Raw genomic sequence first — 13,918 nt, forward strand, 5'->3', positions numbered from 1 at the left:
CAAACTGTCAAAAATTAAAAATAATTTCAATTTCAGTTGGTTTTGTTTTGGCAATAACCTATCAAATTTGTTCAAATATTCATATAATGCTCTTGAAATTCACTTAAAACACTTCACGGCTACTTTATGATAGTGAATCGAAAGTGGTGAAACTTCAAAGATAAAGGAGAGGTTAAAGTTAAAAAAAATAGTTAAAAGATAAGATTTTTTGTTGGTAACTTCTATTAGTTTTCTTGAGACAAGTATGTATGAAATAAGAAACCGAGGGCCAAAACTTTCCAAACTCCAAGTTATATACATATTTTTTATTTTATGATTTAAGGCACGGCAACATCTGAGGTTATTAACGCTCGGAGCTTTTTTTAGTGCACTGCCAGCCCTCCGGGCAGTGTTCTATCGTTACAGACAACACTGTGTCCATCATTGGACAGTGAGGTGTAAGAAGCTCTGAGGAAGAGAAAATCTAAGGGCCAGCAGCTGGATTCGAACCCGGGATCTCCGTGTGGCTTTCCAATGTGCTAATCCTCGCTTTCCTTCTCCAAGTAATAAGAAAAAAAACTTCTCCTTCACTGCATAGGCAGAGCCTACCCAAATATTTTGCAAAAAAGCAAAGCTTACAAGTGCAGCTTTTGTAAGATTAAATGTTTCAAATTACATGCTGAACGAAGACCAATCGTTCTCAATCTCCACGTGCAAGCAGTTGGTTGTTACATGTAGACCCTACGGTACATCACAGGTGCCCATTCTTGTCGGATTACTAACTGGGAAATTGTTTAATTGATCTAAAAAGAGTGAATTAATCGTTGAAATTTATTCAGCACCACAGAAATTGCTAAAGTTTTGGGCCGTTTGCTTCATCTGTTACTAATATTGCTTTAAAAGTTCCATAGTAGAAACTTATTATTTTCTTTTTCAGCGCAATAAATACTTGACATTTTTTTTTTGCTTGTCATTGCTCACCTTAAAATTATTGTACCAATTCACTTTTACTTTTATTTAATTTTTTGTGTAAATAAAAATTCTTGGTTAACTTTAGCATTACGAAATACAGACTAATTGGAAATCCCTCATATGCAGTCTTTTCTTTTTTAATGTGATTAATAATTTATTTAAATGCCAATTAATTGAAAATTACCCATAAAAAATTAAGAGCTCAATTGACTAAAAATAATTATTTGTCACTCTATTAAGCACATAAAATTATTACCGAAGAAATTTTTGTTATCTAAAGTATAAAAAAATAACATTATTTGTGAAGATGTAAGAGGCGATGAGGCAAGGTAGAATGGTGACTAAATTCGAGTGGCAGTTGATTTTCAATATACAACTTCCGCTTTGATTAAGTTTATCGTGTGAAGAAGTAAAATATTAAATTATTCCTTAGATTACATTAAAATAGATCGATTATATTGAAAAAATTTATTAACACAAAAAAAATTGGTGGCAACACTGAACATTTCTTTCTCTTTCTTTGACGAAAGAAATTAGTCTTACTGAATTTTTCTTGTAACAATTAGCGTCACTAAAAACCTAAAAATTTATTCAGTAAATTTTGGCACTTCCACTCAAAGGATTTTTTTTTCTAAATATAGAATATAACTTGAGTATTGAATGTCAACTAGTATTAAAATGGGGTTGTACCCCTTATTTGAAACAAAATTTGGGAATTTTGTCTTTAGTACAGAAGGGGGGGAAATGGTAGTTTTTCAACATTCCTCTCTTTCGAGTAATTTTTGATGATACAATTTTACCGGACCGACGATTTTAGTAAAGTTAATCAGGTCGAAAGTTGCACTTAAATGTCCCTTTAAAGCCAAGTTTAACCCTACCTCACTCCTCACAGCTGATTAAGAAACAATCCCCTGAGAAAAAAATATTCCAAGTAAAGAGCTCATGGTGCAATGAACCAGCAAGTTCAATCAAAGAAGCCGTTTATAAAAACCATCCTCAAAAAAAAAAAATATATATATATATATATACAATAGGCAAAAAAAGTATTTGCACACCCTGTTATTTTAAGGTTTCATATAAAAAAAAATTCGCTTTTTTACCCAAATTACGTTTATTTAACTTCTTAAATCAAACACTATAAGATGATAAATATAAATATGCAAAAGAGTCAAATTAATTAAGTATAAAGAACATAATGTTATTTTATACTGCAAAAAAAGTATTTGCACAGCTGTAATTTGGGATCTCTTGACATGTAAATAAAACAAATGCCCTAACAAAAGAGGATTAACGTCACCTTTGGTACTGTCTATACTCCCTTTACTAGATTCAGTAGTTTTTATTGTGTTTTCAACTAGTGCATTGAGATGGCTCCAAAATCTAGAAAAATTCCTGTGAGTGTGAGACAGGAAGTGCTTATATTACATCGTGCTGGAAACAGTAATAGAGAAATCGGAAACAAAGTAAATTTATCGTTTTCAACAGTGAGGTATATCATTGAAAGAGAAACAACAGAAAATAAACAGCAAACAGGTCGACCAAGAGCCTTAAATGAACGGGAGAGGAGGAAGGTCGTCAAAGACGCGCTGAGGAAACCAACTCTCAGCGCTCAACCAACTTGCGCATGACCTGGCGTCTTGTTCAGGAAAGACGGTTACACCTCAAACAATAAGAAACGTCCTTCACAATAAAGGCATACGAGGCAGGCTACCCTTAAAAAAGCCATTTATTAGTGAGAATAACTGGAAGAAACGTCTTGAGTTCTCCAAAGAATTTGTTAAAAAACCTGTTGAATTTCGAGAAAAAATTATTTTTTTCTGATGGAAGCAAGATTGAGGTTTTTAAACCACAAAATATAATAACAATCTGGATAAGAAATAAAACTGCTTTGAATACAAAAAATATGTTAAAAACTGTTAAGCATGGAGGAGGAAATATCTTGGTTTGGGGCAGTATGGCTTATTCTGGGGTGGGTAATTTAGAAGTTATTGAGGGCTTAATGACAGCTCGGTCTTACGTGGAGGTGTTGCGAGGCAACTTGAAGGCAAGTGCTGTAAAATTAGGTTTGGAGAACGATTTTCATTTCCAGCAGGATAACCATCCAGAACATACGGCCAACATTACAAAAGAATGGCTTCTTTATAATGCCCCAAGAAGATTACTGACCCCACCTCAATCACCAGACCTCAACCCAATTGAAAATCTGTGGTATATTCTGGACAGGAAAGTCCGCCAGACCTCTATTACAAGTAAGGAGCACTTAAGACAGGTGTTAGTTGATTCCTGGAACAATTTATCAGATGAGGTGACAAGAAATTTAGTTGAATCAATGCCAAGGCGTTACAAGCCGTAATTGAAGCTAAAGGGATGCACCCTAAATATTAAGGACAATGTTATGATTGGTTATGGGTCAACCAAATTATTTTTTGAAATGTTTAACTAGGTGTGCAAATACTTTTTTTGCAGTATAAAATAACATTATGTTCTTTATACTTAATTTATTTGACTCTTTTGCATATTTATATTTATCATCTTATAGTGCTTGATTTAAGAAGTTAAATAAACGTAATTTGGGTAAAAAAGCGAATTTTTTTTTATATGAAACCTTAAAATAACAGGGTGTGCAAATACTTTTTTTGCCTATTGTATATATTAATATATATATATATATATGAAAAATCGCTTCCGTCAACTAGCGCCGATATTGTCTAAAATCTTTTCACCAGATTGGCTCGATTCGAAATATCAAATTTGAACTTCTTTACATTTTTTTTTGGTGATTCCGCTCACACATCACAGATGCATAGCGACGTTTTTTTAAATAAACACTTTCTTAGAATTCAGATGGGCTTAAAACAGATGTAGACAGATGTGAATCCTGCCAAGTAAAAACTAAAAATGATCTTAACTTTTGAATTTATTTATTTTACTTTATTTGATTATACTTTATTTATAATTATTATCATAATTTTAAATTATTTAATAAATTAAATTTTGATTGAGATCTAAGTGAACAAGGACGGCAGAATCACTGCTCAAGAATTAAGTGTATCTAGTACAAATACCAAACTTTACGAATTGTTTTAATTGAAGATAAATTAACTATTCTTTCGATGTCAAAATCAGTTTAATATTCTTTTGAAAAAATGGTTCATCAATTCTTTCTTTTTAATGGCTCTGGTTACTAAATCTATGATCACATTGTTGGAAATAAATATGAAGCCATAAAAGTGAGGTTAAGACTGTATATATTTCAGCAAAACTGGTAGCAAGGATATATTTTTTAATGACTAAAAAATTAACCACTTCAAAAAACGCAACAATTATTTTCAACTTTTGTAGTGTTCTTAAAAATCAATTAAATTAAAATTTACCTCATATCTGTTGGCCAAATCTAACAGCTGCACTTACATATTATACAATCGAAACATTTTAAGAACTTTTGCACTTACAATAAATGGAAAAATTTAAAAAAGATTTAATTAAATTGAATACATTTTTAATTGAATTGGAACTAAACCTTTTTAAAGAGAGCTCTGACATATGTATGCTTCAAAGAATTCAAAGAAATCGATCAACCCAAATCCACCAAATGTTCACCAAAGAAATAAATCTGGTGCGGGTAACCGCTGTAATCCTCTAGTTTCGAATACATTTTCTTTAGCTTACGGCATTTTCGAAACATTTTAACTTCTATTAATTTTGTTAATAAACGTACATATAGCATTAGTATACAATAATTATAACAAAAGGTTAAATACAATATATTAAATACAATCAATCTGCCATCAAATCACCAATTCTTCTGAGTTCTCTTCAATATTATTATTAGTACCAAAGAACATCGGTAAATCGTGTACTGGGTAACTCACTGCTGGCAACTAGAAGAGAGACCTAAGGCTGGCGTAAAAGTTAAAGATGGACATTTTGTACAATTGACGATGTCAGTGTAAAGTTCACTTCCACTTCATACAGGTGATTTGAATCTTCAACTCATCCGATATAGTCTTTACGACAATAACATACATACAATGTGGAAAAACCACATTTATATTAGACAGTCTATTTGTCTGTACAAAAAAACATCAGGAACTCACAAGCAATCCACACCAGCATTACCGTTTTAAATGATGATTGTACTTTGAAAGTTAGTATAATCTTGCGGAATGGTTATTTTACTCATTTCCTGAAACAAAAGAATACTTTTTCATTAACCAAATCACTCCCCAAATTTTGAAGTTAAGCCAATCAAATACAATAACAGTTCTGCTTATTGCATTTCATGACTAATTTCACTTGCCGATCTCATATTTCGCTCAAGAGAGGATGTAGTAAGTGTAAGCGCGTAGGGCTTACACCCAGATGCAAAGAGGAAAGCGAGCGTAAACGCAGTTTAAGAATCGATAAGTGACCGAGGGTGACACCGCGACAAAGTAACGCAAATAAGATAGATGAAATACTTAAAAGAAATATAGAAAAGAGAAGGGTAAGAATGCACTTACCTTTGAGGTAATGTAGATGAAGGTACTCAGTCTCAGCTTGATGATGAAGATGATGCTATTGAGGGGATGGCAAAGGAAGAAAACGGAGGAAAGGGGTGTGCTTGTTTGAATGTGTATTGAGTGTTTGTGCGTGTGTTTTCAGCACAGAGATGCGTAGGGGGAAGTAAGGGTCAAATAGGCGGAAACAGACCAGAAGTAATCCGTAGGTTTCTAGGAAGCGAAGATGACTAGCGGTACAAGGGAAGGCGAAGCAGTTATAGAGCCCAGAAGGGCGAGAAGCGGCCGGTGATGATGTGTTGAAGCGGAAGTGCGGCAACAGTACTTGAAGCGAACAGATGGAGCTTGCAGGCAGAACAGTGCTGTTGAGCGGGGCAATATGCAGAACGACGGAAGCGCACTAGATGCGTTGTAAAGCAGGTACAGAAGCACATACAAACTAACTTGATGAGTGTCAAAGGCGTACTGAATAGTGATGGGCTATTTGAGCGGACTCGTTCCATTGGAACGAGTCCGATGGTGGAACGAGTTGATTCAAATCCCTATTTTTAAAAAAAGTGATTCCGCCCCGCCCCAAAAAATTTAGGCAAATAAAAATGAAAATGAGGCAGCAGAAGGTTTGGAACGATTAAACATAAGAACAAATGTCACGCAATTTATTATATTATTATATCATTAAATGTTAGCTTTCCCAGTTAATAACAAAACTATATTTCTTTAACACACATTGAGTACTATCCCTAATTTCCAATTGCTCTGATAAATATAAAAGTAACAACGTAATACAAATATTAACACAAAAATAGGCTAGTCAAATATAAATTAAAGCAATGCAGTTTTGTCATTATCTAGCTTGACCACTAGAAGACTGGAGTTAACTTACTTCAAGAGTATTCAAGGTAGAGAAACGGAAATGGGTAGGAAATTATTCCATAAAAATTCTAACCCTTCAAAATTATAATTACTCATAATATTTATTAACTAAGAATTGAATATCAAGCTTTTAAAATATTATCTTATTGTTTTACAAAAAGAAAAAGCTGTGTGCTTAATCTTAAACTTAGCGCTGGACACTCTTACTCTCATCTTCATTGGCGTAAGCTTGAACGTGTACATGTCAGCTAGACGGTCAAAGTAAAACTGGGCCAAAATTTAGTATTACCTAACTGGTTTACTTAGTGTAGTATCCCTCCCACTCTATCACCTATTTCACAAACATTCATCGATTGAAAATATTTTTTAGTTAAATATTCGTTTCATTGGAATACAAAAAACATTATAACGCTTTCTTAAGATGATTTGAATTTTTAAAATTTGTTTTTGTCCATTACTCTTATAAAATACGAAGAATTTCAAATAAAATATAATATACAAACACAGAATGATCTAGTGTGCAGGTGGAGTCAGTCGTAGTTACCATGACAACGGAACCGTTAAACGAATCCGGCCCAGCTCTAGCATTTTCATTGGTTAAATCCACTGGAGTTGGTGGAGTCGAATCCGGAGTGATTTAAATCCTTTTGAAACCGGACTCGTTCCATTTTTTCGTTCACTGAATCTAGCCAATAGAAATTGCTGGAGCTGGAACCGGAGTTGTTTAACGGTTCCATTGCTATGGTAACGAGGACTGACTCCACCTGCATACTAGATCATTGTGTTTGTATATTATATTTTATTTGAAATTCTTCGTATTATTTAAGAGTAATGGACAAAAACAAATTTTAAAAATTAAAATCATCTTAAGAAAGCGTTATAATGTTTTTTGTATTCAAATAAAACGAATATTTAACTAAAAATTATTTCCAATCGATGAATGTTTGTGAAATTGGTGATAGAGTGGGAGGGATACTGCAGTAAGTAAACCAATTAGGTAATACTAAATTTTGGCTCAGTGTTACTTTGACTGTCTCACGGTCATGTACACGGTTAAACTTACCCAATGAAGATAAGAATAAGAGTGTCCAGCGCTATGTTAAAGATTAAGCACACAGCTTTTTCTTTTCGTAAGATAATAAGATAATATTTTTAAAGCTTGATATACAAGTCCTAGTAAATAAATATTTCTTTATTTATGAGTAATTATCATTTTGCTTGAAGGGTTAGAATTTTTTTTATGGGAATAATTTCCTACCCATTTCCGTTTCTCTACCTTGGATCCTCTTGAAGCACGTTAACTCCAGTCTTCCAGTGGTCAAGCTAGATAATGACTAAACATCATTGCTTTAATTTTTATAATTGACTAGTCTATTTTTATGTTAATTTTTGTGTTACGTTGTTAATTTTATATTTATCAGTGCAATTGGAAATTAGGGATAGTACTCAATGTGTGTTAAAGAAATATAGTTTTGTTATTAACTGGGAAAGCTAACATTTAATGATATTTTTTAATGAATTGCGTGACATTTTTACTAATGCATAGGGTAAGTACAGAGACCGGAATCGGTGAACGAGTTGTTGGAATCGATTCCAACCCTGGAACTGATTCAAATCCAACGAGTCCAAAGACGGACTCGTTCTGCCCATCACTAGTACTGAACTACAGCAGACGGAAAAAATCCCACGGTTAAGAGAGGATAGAGAAGGGGAAGGTTGAAACCAAGGGAACTGAGAAATAAACAAACCACAAAAGAGCAGAAAAATAAGATATTGGCGGCGACAACAAAGGAAAAGATTAACGAAAAATAACGCGTAAAAATTGGAATAAGGAGAGAGAGAGAGAAACAGAAAAAGGCGAGATGGAGAACTGTCAAACGGTACCGCCGAGAAAGGATGGTACGCGGCTTAACAGTAAGATTAAGGTTTACAGGAAATACATTTTGTGATGAACTGCTTAGTATAAAGAAGCCCCAATGTAGCAAGCTAATGAAAGTTGGTTTTCGAGGATCGACGAGCTAAGTTGATTTCACAATGATCTAATGAATGTATAGCGAGGTATTCAGGGTAAATACAGGGCTTTATAATCTGGCAAAAATTTAGCTGCTCTTAAACTATCATCTCCTAAACTAATTCATCGTTAGAATTCATTTTTTACTCGAGACTGATATTTTCTACAAGTATTAAGGGTTTCATAATGATCTGATGAATGTGGGGGCGAAATATTGAGAGTAAAAACACAGGTGAAGTTGAAGTTCTCATAAGCCCAAATAGTAAGTAGCAAGACAAATCAAAAAGGATAGATAACAGAGACAAATTTAAATAAAAACACATTAGGTTTTTCAAAACTTTCTGACAGGCTGAAATTACGAGCTTAAGTGTGAATGAATTATTTATTACCGAATTATTTGGTACAAATAATGATCTAGTTCCGAGAAACTAAAAACAAAATGTAAAATCTATTTATTAAAATAGCTCCGGTTGGCTAACTTTCTTAGAAAAATGGGCGAAATTATACTTGAACACCCTGCAATGTTTCTTTTACAGCTAATAGTCTTACAGAGAGTCAAAGAGACCAATTATTAAAGCCACTTATTCGAATTCGAACTCAGGGGATACATATAAAGTAATCTGTACGATTTCAATGCTTTCTCTTTCGAGGGTTAAGAAAAAGTAAGAATTCTGTAAGTCAGCGAAGTCTGTGTGTGGTATAACTACCCAGAGTCAGCCTTTACGAATTAGGCTTCAAAGCCTTACCATATTCACATCTAGCTTAGTAGAATCTGTAAAATGAAATTACCGACAACTGATGTTCCATTTTACGTAGAGCCTGTGATACTTCATTCAATAATCTTGTGGTACGCCTTTCTAGCAGACCGATGTGTTCTTTATTTGCTTTGCAATTCGCTTCTTCAGTAATGTTTCTACTTACCTTTAGAAAGAGAAGACAAAAACGAATTTAGTAAAATAAAGTTACAGAGAAATAAAAACAAATCCGTCTGAAACGAGAATGAAAAATAAATTAACTTTAGAGGTTACATATCTCAATCTCACAATATTAACGTTCTTATAAGAATAAATAATAGAGGCCAAATTTTTGTTTAGCATTAAGTACTTTAAATACCTGAATTATTTGATAAAGTTTGTTGAGATCGCTGAATGAGACGTCATTTCTTGACAGATTAATTGTATTGCAAATAGACAACACCTCTTCGCACCGTTCTTCAATTCTATCTCGACTGTTAGTTTTGGATTTTGTCGTAAATACATCCCAATGTTTTCTTTTTGACGATTTATCTATTAGCTCCATGTCCGAATGACTGAAAACCATCATGATCAACAATTGTATATGATTACGCTTTTGTAAATGTATGAAGTTACTTATAATCTAATCCATTCGCTTGCATTTTTCTACTAAACTAGTTTTCGTCTTTAAAAGATAACTAACTACATATAGCATTTAAACCAAAATTCTCCGCTCTAAAAATAAAATAGTAAATAATAAAATAGCTCAATAAATAAATATTAGATTTCGAGAAAAAATACCCTTTTAAATTTAAAAAAGTTTTTACGCCAATATTAGTTATATTATAGATTGTACGATTATTAAAGTTAGTTTCTTTAAATATTACAAAAAGACTGTTTCACTTCTTAGAAATGAGAAAAATTCTCTCATTTTTTTAGAGCTTTTTTTTTTTTTATTAATTAAAGTAATTCTAAGAGTAAATATACATTTAATTAAAAGGAAAATAACTATAATTTTTTTGGATGATTCTCAAACCTCAACTCATATTATATTTTGTCTTTTAAAGTTTGCAGTCACTTTTTTGAGTTGGCCATCCTGAGCCATAAATGATAACCTAATTTTTCATCATAATACTCAAGTTTTTTCTTCAAATAAGTCAGCAAAATCAAAAAGTTGAATATGGGTACTACTGTTTTTGATAACGATATTGAAGAGATAATTATCTCAGACGACAATGAAGATGACTTTATAGAATCTACTCCCACAACAAATTATTCAAACCTAAGGATTTCTTCAGTAGTTTCTTGTCCTGTATTTGAATTAGATAAGCACTCTACTCAAGAAGAAATATTTTGTTCAAATCATTGCACAGATTCTCAGCTTAAGATTAATTCAAGTTTTTCACATTACATGTTGGGATGTAATGCCTCTATGATACCAGATGGGTCTCAAAGAGATAGGAACGTAAGTTTAACCAGAATAGAACATTGTTCTGAGTCAGGATTTTCTGGTACATCTGCTGATAGAAAAGGAGGATGTTTGACACTTGGGGAACAGGATAACTGTGAATCAGTCCAAAACTATGCCTCAATGACGGACGTGGAACAAGAAAGAGAAGGAAGACTGTTGGATGGGGATCATGATTATTGCAATAAATTAGGGTTCCAGTGTGTACCAGTTTCTGGAAATGATCAGGAACTTGAGCAAAATCTGTCTTTTAACGAACATTATTACAGCTCAGAGTCAGATTATAATAACTTATTAGCTGAGGGAAAACACAAAACTGTAAAATGTTTGGCCGAGGATTCCTCAACTTCAGTTGAAAATAAAAATACTGAGAGCTCAAGAAACGAACATACAATAAATAAAAAAGTAAACCCTGTCATTCTTCTTATTGATGCAATTATTAATGCATCAGGCGAGTGTTTGAATTTCCAACGATGCACAGTACAAGACATCCTTAATATGGCAATTCGTACCGTCAATAAATTGGTGACTGAAGAAAGGAAACTAGAACATACGGTTGAACTGCTGCTACAGGAAAATTACAATCTTAAACGGATATTTCATAAATTAAATAGGAAAGAAACAGTTATCCCGTCTTCATCAACAACCAATACTGAGTTTTGTTCATGCAATGGAAAGTAGTGTAACTAGGAACTCACTTAAGTTCGCTTCTGGCCAGTCTTTTCATGTACACCGCTGTTCTCTTTCTAACACTCTTATATCTGCATAATATGATTAATATAATAAATGAACATACAAACACTGTCACAAGAAGTCCGACTATCAACGACAATAAACCTTCCATTGTTGATCAACCAGCAACAACCAAACCTACCTGTGGAACGCCCACTTGTTGATTGTTAACCTGCACACAAAATTATAAATGTCAAACTCAAATTTTTATTTCAAATAAATAAATGTTTTATTAATATAAGTTATTTTTGATAACAATATTCGTATTTTGGTTTCATTTATTTATTTATAATATTAAACCTTGCAACCCGTAATTCCCTAAAACTTTACAGTAGCGGAATGTAGTGTTCATTTCAGAGTTGATTCATTTTCTCTTTCTGTTAAAAAATTTATCAATATCCTGTGTTCATAAAATTAACCGGATAAGATCCGGCTTTTCAATTCTGTTTTTATGAATTACTAATTACTAAGTTATATTATTACTACTTATCTAAGTTAAAAACTAAAAGCAAGTGCCACTGTCGTTGGCAGATGGCTATTTCATAATTTATTTCAAAGAGTGAATTTTGTCTAGTTTAATGAACTTCGCAGTCCTTAATTGGTTTTTTCAGCAATGTTTGGAATTTTAAAAGATCAGCTGACCAATTTTTTTTTTTATTCAAACACAGGTCAACAAAAGATGATTTACACGGAACAGGGAATATAAGTTTTACTATATTTTGAATTTTAGACGTACTCAAATTATTTACATTGTATTATCGTAAAAATTGAATTAATTTTTAATTTTAAATATTTCTAAAAAAATTCAAAACGTTTGTTAAGCCTACGAACTTTAAACTAGACGTTTTCAAAATAATGTTCCAAATATTCTGGCAATCTTTTTCTTTTTGATTATAATCTGTAAATATTCGGGCGATAAAATATATATTAAACATCTTATTTCTGCAAAACAATTCAGCAACAATATTTGGAATACGTGGGGAGGAAAAGATCAAGCAAAAATGAGTCTGGATTTATCAAAAGGATTTTGAGGATTTAGAAATGTAGAATTAAATTTTACAATTTTAAATGTTACTTGAATTAAATTAATGTAAAAGAACAATGAACATTTACTATAATTGTTAATTTAAATAAATAAAACAATAAGTTTCGAATAAAAAAGGTACTATATTGTACTTTCGAAAGGCTTCGCACGTCAATCTTGGTTAGTCGTAAAAAAAGAAAAGATTTGGAGTGGGGTTAAGTTGAAGCTTGTAGGGGTAACGCAGATTTGCCATTGCTAAACGGAACAATTTTCTTTAAATTTATGTTTTGTTTAATTCTGTCAATATTTTCTTTTTAGAAATTGACAACTGTAAAGCTTTAAATTTTTAGATAAATAGTTTTTGTCTTATTTGCTACATTCTTAAATATTTTTGTTGTTAAATCTATTTATCTGGCAACCCTGTTTCTCAGCCACTGCCAGTCAAGTGCACCTCCGTAGGTAAAATTATCACAGTATCACAACAGTAGCTGTAGCAGGAGTGACTTAGTAGAAATAACCGCGGCGCGTGGTGTACAGTTAAGAACAGTAAATGTAAATTAGACATCAACCGTTTGTGGGGTCTGAGGAGGCCCTTGAACATGTCAAATGTGAATGAAGATATAGTTGATTTAGAAGCATTAGAATTTGATGATGATATAGAAGAGATAGTCATCTCAGATTATAGTGGTGAAGAAGAAGATGAGACAAATAAAGAAAGTTTAGAATATAATACTAAAAATGCAAGCGGGTCCGAACTTAAGATTTCTTCTGTGGTTTCTTGTTCGGAATTAGCGTTTGGTGGTAATTGTGGTGATGGACAAGTTGATAAGATTATTAAAGAAAATGACTTATTATATAAAACAGAAACAAAACCAAATATTTGTGCATTAGTTGGAAATGAAGAAAGCTCAGATGGAAGTAATTTTTCGTACGATTCGTTGACAGATGATGAAGGAAAAGGTGATTCTAAACACGCCGCTTTAGAGAGACAAAGACGGAAAGCTCTTCGTGGTTTATATCAGGATCTTTGGGAGTCAATTTCATCTGAACCATTGAATCCTGCATGTTCAAAATTTGAACTGTTGTCTACTTCGTATGACATGATAAGAAAATTAACAGTGGCTGGACGAAAGTTACAATATTCTGCTGAACTTTGTTTACAAAGTAACTATAGGTTAAAGCGTAAAATAAAAAGATTAACAAAAAAGAAAAGAAAAAGTGTAGATTCAAGAGATGGGACAAAACCTGGAAAAGTTGTTACTTCCAGAGCTTCGATTTAATTATAAAAATCTTCATTGAACTGTAGGACTGTTTGGACCAAATCTTTACTTATCAAAATATTTTAACTTTTTAGGATTCAATAAAGGTTATTTGTACATGTAGACTAACATTGTAAGCAAGTAATACAATTCATAACCTGAATCATTTTTGTGTACTGTTGTGTTTATAACCTCCTTCTTTAAAACCATGAAAAGAAACACGTGTAATCAGCTTTTTAACTTAAATCTAAGTTACAAAATTGTAGCTAATTAATTTGGATTTTGTTTGAGAATGTGAAAATTTACTGGTATAGTTGATGAATTTGTCTGATGATAAAAATTAAATTTATTTTACATCCTGTAACAT

General features: G+C 32.4%; 1 protein-coding gene across 2 annotated transcripts; it reads right to left on the reverse strand.

Annotated features, from left to right (window-relative positions):
* Nucleotides 1-4,182: 4,182 nt before the first annotated feature.
* LOC141448699 (uncharacterized) lies at nucleotides 4,183-13,842 on the reverse strand. Of its 2 annotated transcripts, XM_074117237.1 has the most exons (5): nucleotides 13,710-13,842; nucleotides 11,235-11,440; nucleotides 9,448-9,643; nucleotides 9,124-9,255; nucleotides 4,183-5,137 (listed from the first exon to the last, which is right to left on the reverse strand). In XM_074117237.1, exons 2-5 carry the CDS (start codon nucleotides 11,378-11,380, stop codon nucleotides 5,075-5,077), a joined length of 537 nt encoding a protein of 178 aa, XP_073973338.1. In that variant the 5' UTR covers nucleotides 11,381-11,440; nucleotides 13,710-13,842; the 3' UTR covers nucleotides 4,183-5,074. The 2 variants fall into 2 exon arrangements, with proteins under 2 accessions (XP_073973338.1, XP_073973337.1); XM_074117236.1 differs by lacking the exon at nucleotides 13,710-13,842 and having other exon boundaries at nucleotides 11,235-11,480.
* Nucleotides 13,843-13,918: the final 76 nt, after the last annotated feature.

Source organism: Rhodnius prolixus, unplaced genomic scaffold (assembly GCF_049639745.1).
Source record: "Rhodnius prolixus isolate KJV_2025 unplaced genomic scaffold, Rpr scaffold_2, whole genome shotgun sequence".
NCBI lineage: Eukaryota > Metazoa > Arthropoda > Insecta > Hemiptera > Reduviidae > Rhodnius > Rhodnius prolixus.